The following is an 8942-nucleotide window of genomic DNA, read 5'->3' on the forward strand; positions in this document are numbered from 1 at the left end:
TGGAGAGAAACAAATACCATTGGAGAGCAGCTTTTTGATCCAAGACTATTTCAGAGGAGGGATGCAAAATACAGAAGCTGCACAAACTTATCAGTAAAAAGATGCTAGGTTACACAGTAAATATGAAGAAAGAAAATGACAAACTATGCAAGACAACTGATTTTACCCATCAAACAAGTTGTTCTATTTTTTAGTTTTTAAAAATTAAAATCAGTTTTTGAAAATGGAAATCATGCATACTGCAATTTTTATTTTTTGGTATAAGCATAACTATGGCCAATAATAACATTACTTTTAAGGCTAAAGTTGTTTTATTCTTTTCATAAGACAATTGAAATGTAATGAAAACAGTAGTATCAATCTGAGAGAAGTCAACTGCATTTGTTGCAGTGACCTCTTTGATAAATACAACTCTTGAACAGTGACACAAAGTGGAAAGGAGAATACCTTGCTTACATTTATGACACATGTAAAAAAGAAATGATAAGAATAGAGGCTACTAAGTTCATATGTAGGGAAATGATGATTGCTCTGAATGTTTCAATTTCAAAGACTGTAATTACTTTAGCTCTATCTTCCCTTTTGACGGCCATGTTCTGATTTCTTGCTTCTTGCCCTTTGTATGTTATTCTTAGAATCCAAGTCCAACTTGCTGCTTGACATTCTCCCTTCTTTGGCTACCCTTAACTTTTCTGACCCTATCTCTTCACTGTCTTCTCTTATAACCATCTTTCTTTCCAAGTCCAATGCTAACTTAGCATCTGATTGTTTAGCTTTGTGTTGACCCTTTTCTCTATCTTCAGCATGAGAGGTTCTTCTTGTGACTTCTTCTCTGTTGAATTCTTCTTTGTTTATTAAAGACCGTTTGCCATGACCATCTCTAGTTGCTGGTCTCTTTTTTGCTCCTAGAAGTAGATCATGTGATTTTTGCAGCTTGGAACTAGTGGTTTCCATAGAATCTTTTTCTTGTTCAAAGTAGAGGAGCTGAACCACAGTTCTTAATGGCAGAAATTCATTTTTTACTGCATGTGCACGCACTTCTGGGGTCAGTCTTTGGCACTCCAGAATCCCACACAAACGCTTTTTGTCTGCCTTACTCAGGTCAGGATGCACCTGTGTATGCATTGAACATAACTCACATTATGCATGCACCATAATAAGAACCAAATCCCCCAAAATATAAAAGTTGATCCTTAAATTAAAATTAACTTATATATAAACCAACATAAACTTTTGAAAAATCAAAATCAGATAGTTTTTATAAATTAGTTTGCACATAAACTAATTTTAGCTAATGAGATAAACTTAATTCATTTTACTATTTATTTTTTCTGTAAGTGTTGATTGATAAATTTATCCAAACTTAACCTATATGTTTAAAGCTAATTTAGTAATTTTAGTGTTTTGATGTGAAAAGTCTGTGTTAGTGTATAAAGTTGGCATCTAAAGGTGAGTACTGAAATGTTGAGCATTTGTATCGTATCAAATAAAAAAAAGCTTAGACATTGTTATCTATGGCATGGAAATTCACCTTCAGATAGATGTTGATAGCCTGGTAAAGATCATCATGCTCTAATCGGCCAATAGCTGGCACAGTTTCAGCCAGAGAGACAAACTTTGAAACTGGCATATTATCATCCCTTGCCACCACTTGAAGATAGGAATCAATGAGCTTACCAACATTTCTGATTGATTTTAACAGGTGCCTGTTATCCACAGCACCAGGGTAGATTCTTTTCCAAAATTTCAAGAAACTTTCCAACACTGCTAGAACTAACTCAGTGTCATAAAATTTTTGGTCCAATGAGGATGTTGAAGGATAAAGCAGGTCACTCACTGTTGCCTCCTCAAACTGTATACTGGCTCTCTTCACCAGTTCAGTTTTTGTCACAGGAGAGACACCAAGAGGGCTTGAAATGCTGAGGAGCCTTAACAAGAAGCCAGCTGAAACTGACCCTCTATCTGCTGGAATCATGCTCACAATTGCCTCCAGAATTTTTCGGTTACTCGCTTTGGATTCTTCTGTTATAGCTGCAGAGCCGAGTGAATTTTTAAGCTTTGTGATGCCAGGAAGCCACTTACAAGCATAGACATGCAAAGCTTCACCAATAAGCTGTGATGGGAGCACATATGTTGATCTAATAGCCATTATTATGCATCTGAAAAGATCTATGTTAAGATCAGACACATCCTCAGTCCACCAATCCTTTGGGACTGAATGATGCTGCTTTCTAGTATAACCAGGCCTTGTGTAGGTGTAGGACCATTGGACCTGCACATATTCATCCTTGTTAAACAAAAAAAAATGTATCGAGTATCAATCATGTGAAAATAAAATATGGTCTCAGTTCTTGACCTGTGGAGGGGGTGTAAGAATTTTCTCAATAATTGAATCAATGCATTTTCTTGTTATGCCAAGATTCTCGGACCACTCCGGTAACTTGTCAGTGGCCTGCAGTGCTGCAATAGAGTCCTTCCATCCTTCAAGAATGCATGAACTGAAGAAAGCCTCAAGTTTGCCTACAAAGTTTCCCTTCTCTAAGGACTCATTCATTTGTAGGAGCTTAGCGGCACAGAGTGAAGGTACAAAGTTATGAGCACTGATGTTGATTGAAACTCCATAGCAGAACTTAGCACAGAGTTCAAAAGCATCTGCACCTCCAGGCATATCATGAAGCTCTAGCGGAACATTCTCAGAATCACTAGAATCTGAGCAAAGTCTTTGTAGAAGGCCACATTTTGGAAGAAGCGAAGACTGCAGCCAGCAAAAATAGAATTGTAGATTAACAAATATTGAGTTACTATTATCTTTTTTCACACATCGCACTCAATCTAATTCTTATACCTTGTGTAGCAGATAAGTAGTTTCATTGATTTTTATTACAAGGTCAGCTTGCACATCTGAAACCACACTCCTGCATTTATGACATGTTAATACATGTTAGTTTGTGCAAACATAAATAGAGGGAGAATAGGTTGTATGCCACTCTTGGACCAAAGCTCGATAAAAATACCTGGTAGCTTGTTCAGTGTAGAAAGTATCAGGCCTTGTACCAAGTTTCATGAACTTCATATCTACTTATTGTGATCTATACCCAATGGTCAAGAAAAATCTCTACTTGAAAGCCTGATCAAGTTCTGAATACCACAACTTTACTACAGATCCCATAAAGTAAAGGATAAGATACCGTGCTTAATTAATTGAACATAAAGAGAGAGAGAGAGAGAGAGAGAGAACAACAACACGTATTTTATAAGAAATCCCTTTTCGTTGCATGAGTCAAAAGGGTCATGTAGTAGTTGCAAACTTGAAGACATGGTGAACAAATATGCTTACTCGAATTATATCATGGTTCTGGTTCATGATTATGCGACACTCATACTAAGAGGTGGAGGAGAGGGTGAAGAAATCACTATAGATGAAGGTTATAAAGATCGGGACACGAACTCACTTGATACCATGTCCTCTCCATACTACTATGTGAAGAAAAATCCAGAAAATACATGACGAGAAAAGATATGCAAGAAACCTTACCTCAACTTTCATATAACAATGCCCTCACAACCTCATTTATTTGCGTATAACTCTGCAAGAACTTCAAGTTATAGATGTGGTGTCCTCATCTACAGATTAAAGGAAAGAAGAAACAATCAAATCCATTTTTTTCCTACATGCACTGAGAAAGAGTATGCAGAACAGTAACTGTATAGAGAAGTACTTATGCTAGCTAGATGCGATGCATTGATGCAGAACAGTAACAGTGAGAGAAGTACTTATGCTAGATGACATGCATTGATGCAAATTTGTCTCTACTCTAGTGCCTTTGGAAACTACTTCCAAATTCATGCTAAATTAAGCAGGTGAAACTAATGATTAAAATTAGGTGGGTGTCGATACTCTACATGAGTTAAACCAGATTTCAAATTTTTATGCTCACCGCGCCAGGTCCAGACATGCAACAACTGATAAGAAACTGAAGAACTTTAAAATTTGAGTACTGATGAATGCGTGATGACTTATTATTACGCTATGCAACTCCTCTGAAGAGTGTTGTTCAAATTTTGAGAAAGGAAAACCTATATCAGCAAGAGAAGAACAAGGAAACTAATATTGGAAAATACTAATATCAATGTCCCAATGACTGCTACTTAAGCCCCTGTACTTGCAGCTGTGCTAACAAAGTAGTATCCATTTGATTTTGATTAGAAGTGAAGTTTCTTTGTCCTGTTTCTACCTTAATAGTTATAGCACATGGTTGTTCAAGAGCTTTGTCTCTAAGGTGATAACTTGATATGTTAAAAAGCCACCCTCTATTATAAGTTATACATTCCATTTGGGCAAATATTCAAAGATCTTAAAGGGATTTGTACCAAACTCTTTAATTATGTCTGCATATATTATTTTCTGAGAAATCATATTGGACAAAGCAACAACATGATTTAAACTTGACTTAAATTATTGCACATATCAGCATCTTTTTCCTACTGAAAATATCTCCAATGCTTATTGGAAAAGGTAAAAAGTAAAAACTCAGTAACTACTCTAAAGTATAATGCAGCGAACAGCATAAATTTCGAACTTTCCTACAAATGCAGAGCTGTATTACATGTATAGCTTAGAAAACAAGTGTGGATAAATATCTAGAACAAATACTTGGTTGCACTGCTCCATTTGATTTTGGAGAAGAAAATCACCCTTACATCCAAAACCAACTTTAGGAGTTTCTTGTTGGACAAATCCGCAAGGTGAATCTCCTAACTGATGCATACCAACTTTTATTTTAGTGTCAGACCCTGGTATGACACTTTGGATACCGACCTATCCGAATCAAGCTACATTGAATCTCCCAACTGATGCATAACCATTTCATTACCTTACTAATGTTCCTAGACTTTTTCTTTTCTGGTATTCTAGAGGAAATCTGGCACGAGTAGTTTGTAATCGTATGGTAAACATTGGTAAGCAATAACAAAAACATAAGTAACAAAGTAAAGATATAAAATTATTGCCTTTTAGACTCCTCTTAACAGTACATATTGCCCCCATTCTCAAATAAATCTCACTTCAGCAAAAAAAAATTGTTCCAAATGATCTTTTGTTTTTCACTGCCAAGAAAACATTTGTTTCCTTTTTTTTCTCACCAAAATTTCCTTTTCCCTCCAAGAGCATAAATTAACAGCACATGCTTTCAAGAAAATGACAATTCTGTCCTGTTTTGCCTTTTTATGTAGTTTTTAGAACAATTATTCGTTTCCTTGATCCTTGTACAGTACTCTAAAGTGACACTAACTTGAAAATGGGGGAGTATAATAAATCCAATCTCATTGGTAAAAAAGTTAGTAATTGTGCGAATCCACAATGAAAAAAATGACAGAAGCAATTACATATAATATGCTGAGAGACTCTTCTAGTTGGATATTTTCATTATTTTGTGTACTGAATGAATACTAAACCAACCCACCCAAAAATTATATATGAAGAAAAAAGCAGCAGCATCGAAAAAGACAACTTTATACAACAAAACATACATGTTTTACGGTGATAGATGGCGCCTGTGTTTTATAGTTAAAAATTAACTAGTACGTGAGACCAAAAAAAATATACAACAGCTTTAAAAGTGCCTCCCTGTTGGATCGTAAGGGTAAATAAATCCAAAGCAAATATGGACCAATACACACAGCTACCTTTTCAGAAAAAAACTTTTGATTCCATATATACAAGGATGCATGATTATGTTAAGAAAATACTGGTATGGAAATCCGAGAGACTGATGCATCAATCAAATGTGACCACTGACCAATAGCTTCCTAAGATAATACAAATGATCCATGCATAATTTTTGTGAGGCTACCTTGCTCAGTCGCTTTCATTGTGCATCCAAAGAACTTACATATATATAAACTATCATAGACCTTTTTTTTCTATTGAAAATTATAATTGTTCAGCATTGGTCCTTATCCAAAGTTCGGTCTTCTCAATTATCCTACCCTTTATAAAGTACATATGAACCAAGAAAGAAGGACGACAACTTTTTCTTTCTTCCATTATTTCTCTATTTCTTCCAACTTTGTTCATATAATGGCTGAAAGAGCTCAGCATTATTAATTTCATAAAGGTAACTCTTTAGGCAGGTTTCATATAATATAAGGGAATTAAAGAAGAACTTATATACAATGCTTCTCAAAGTTGAGGATATGATACATTAGTGCTATTTCTGTGAGGCCTTTTTCCACCGTTCATTTGTTAAAATCTGGCATAGAATTTGGTCTGTGCTTTCGCAGACAAGTGGAGGCAAAGCAAAAAGCACGGTGTTTGTAGAACAGCACCTATTGCTTTCAACAAGACACAAAAAAAAGGGCTTCATGTTTTTTTCTTCCAAATAATATGGCATCAGAATCTCACAAGGCACTATTTTCTTAGAGGTAATAACTCTCACAGATCCCAATTTCATGATCACCGCCAAAATTCAGAAAGTGTATAGTTCATTTCAGCTACCTTTGCTCAACACAGAACCAATGACATCCCCTATTTGATTCTTGGGTGGCATTTAGCTAATTATGTGGCTCTTCTCATCTCCAATTGATAAAATCTCTCTCTACCAGTCACTCTCCTCTCACCCTTCACAAGAAGGTTTTACCACTTCCTTTTTGTCTTTTTTCTCTTGGAATTTTTTAAGCAAACAGAACCTAATGCATGCTGCTTTTTCAGAAAAACAAATTTCTGTCTGACAAAAGTGCTCTTCATCTGTATATATAACAGAATGAAAAAGGCTTTTAACTGGTTGTGAAGTGGTAAGTCAAACAGAAATGCTTTAATCAAAATTGCTCCCTACTCCCTAGTTATCTTCCTATGCTTTCACAATTAGGCCTCTCATCACAGTACTAAACAAATGCATTGGAAATGTTCAAAGAAATTTAAAAAGTAAAGAAAGCAGAAAACATACCCGTGAACACATCATTGATGTTACTTGAATGATAGGAACCAGAGAAAAGCATTCACAACTGAAAAAGCTGCTGTTCCGAAGTAACTGTACAAAATGAAGAAAGTAGATGATGCAGAAGCATCAGTTTTTGAAGTAAAGGCAGAGTAGAGATATGTGGTGGCCTAAAGTCAGAAACAAGCATATATGCATGGACATGTGAAGCAGGAAAGCGAATGCTTTACTAGTTTCATGCAAGTAATCCTCAGAGACAAAGAAATAGAGAGAGGGTTAGGCTATAGCTGAAAAGCCTCGTGTAGAACCAACCAGGGAAGGCACCAACACCAACAGCAAGTGAAGAAAAACGAGTACCACAATGTCTCCTTACCAAGAGTGCTATAGAGTACAACATTGAAAAGAGAGAGATGGAGTGGTTCGTTGGAATTAGTCAACATAGTAATGCATCAAAAGCATGGCATGATATAGTCCTTTGAATAGCAAATAGAATGCAATAGAGAGAAGGAAAATTGAAAAAGAAGTCTTTCAGTCTTCACCTCAACAGCTTCAAAATTGGTGCTGTATGATTAAACCACAAAAAGCATGCAATGCAAGTGGGTTATGGCATTGGAGTGCTCTCCTATACTAATTGAAAAAGAAGCTTGTGTGGGGCCTAGTCTCAACATAGGTGAAAGATACACTGTGCATTCATCATCATGCTTCCCCCCACTAAACCTTTGGATATTCTTCTTCGATTAGGCCTATGCTTGGGCCACCCTTGTGTGCATGTTGCCCACGTGTCCATTTCTGTGCCGTTGTTACATCAACCCTGGTCAGATATTGCTCTGACTTCTCTCTTTTGCCTTCTTTTCAAGCCCAAACACAGACAAACGTTTCTCTATCTCATCCCTATTCCCTATTCCCTGTCACTGCTGCATCATTTTATTTTGGAAAAAACTTGCATCCATTTTTCTATCTCTTTAATTAGAATTCAAGTTTTATTTTAGTAATCTATCAATCTCTATGTTGGACTTGAGGCTGCTATAAGATATTAATGCATTAGGAAAAAACGCGTGTTCATTACTTTTTCACCATGCATTTAGATATGTATTATATAAATCCTTATTACACGTATTACTAAAATAAAATTACAATCTTAAATGAAAACTACAAACAACTTGTTAGATACGTTAACTGCACATGACCTTTATTTTTTCAGTTGAATAAATATTTTTAAGTAAATCTTCATAAATTTTAGGCAAAAACATTTAAGAGTAATTGTTAGTAAAGATAATCACTATAAGAAAAATTCATTTTAGCTGTGAACAAAAAGTGAGGGCTATAAAAAAAGAAGTCAATAGCAAGGGTGAAATCTACTCAAGTTGGATACAAAAATAAATATCAAATATTGCGTTCACACTAGAAACCTTTAACTCACACTAAAAATTATTAAAATAATAATAATAAGTTAGCGTCTAAAATGGGAACACAAAGTAGAGGCAATGAAAAAAATTAAGTGACAGAATAATATTAAGTCTAGAATGGAGACATAAAATGTCTGATAATGGTAAGGAGTACACTTCATAACCTTTCAATTATTTTTGTGAGGAAGTAGGAATTGAGCATCAATTAACAGCCCCATACACTCCACGAAAAATTGGAGTTAGTGAGAGAAGAAATAGATTTATAATGGAAATTAAGCAAAGTCAGGATGAAGTATTCATATGTTAGAAAAAATATGTAAAAGAAATACTTAAAAAGTTTCAGATGGAAGATTGCAAGGCAATGAGTGCCTATGAATCAAAAGGAGAAGTTGGTCAAAGAAGATGGATTTGCCAATGAAGTTGAATTCAGAAGCTTGATAGGATGTCTAATGTATTTTGACAACAACCAGACCTGACATTCTAAATGCAGTAAGCATTATAACCAGATTCATGCAATGTCCAAATGAGACTCACATGAGGACTGCAAAGAGAGTCATCAGATACATCAAGGGAATTTGAAACTTTGGAGTTAAGTTCTTGA

The 8942-nt window shown here is 35.4% G+C and overlaps 1 protein-coding gene across 7 annotated transcripts; it reads right to left on the reverse strand.

Annotated features, from left to right (window-relative positions):
- Positions 1–288: 288 nt before the first annotated feature.
- On the reverse strand, positions 289–7627 carry LOC137832110 (BTB/POZ domain-containing protein At5g47800-like). 7 transcript variants are annotated; one of them, XM_068640111.1, is made up of 8 exons: positions 7475–7627; positions 6945–7028; positions 3536–3624; positions 3015–3156; positions 2846–2915; positions 2357–2755; positions 1532–2272; positions 289–1113 (listed from the first exon to the last, which is right to left on the reverse strand). In XM_068640111.1, the coding sequence occupies exons 4-8, from the start codon at positions 3071–3073 to the stop codon at positions 571–573; spliced, it is 1812 nt and encodes a 603-aa protein (XP_068496212.1). In that variant the 5' UTR covers positions 3074–3156; positions 3536–3624; positions 6945–7028; positions 7475–7627; the 3' UTR covers positions 289–570. The 7 variants fall into 7 exon arrangements, with proteins under 7 accessions (XP_068496212.1, XP_068496210.1, XP_068496216.1 ...); XM_068640109.1 differs by having other exon boundaries at positions 7309–7509; XM_068640115.1 differs by having other exon boundaries at positions 3015–3138; positions 7309–7477.
- Between the last annotated feature and the right edge of the window lie 1315 nt (positions 7628–8942).

The sequence above is a fragment of the Phaseolus vulgaris genome, chromosome 6, assembly GCF_000499845.2.
Source record: "Phaseolus vulgaris cultivar G19833 chromosome 6, P. vulgaris v2.0, whole genome shotgun sequence".
Taxonomy (NCBI): Eukaryota; Viridiplantae; Streptophyta; class Magnoliopsida; order Fabales; family Fabaceae; genus Phaseolus; species Phaseolus vulgaris.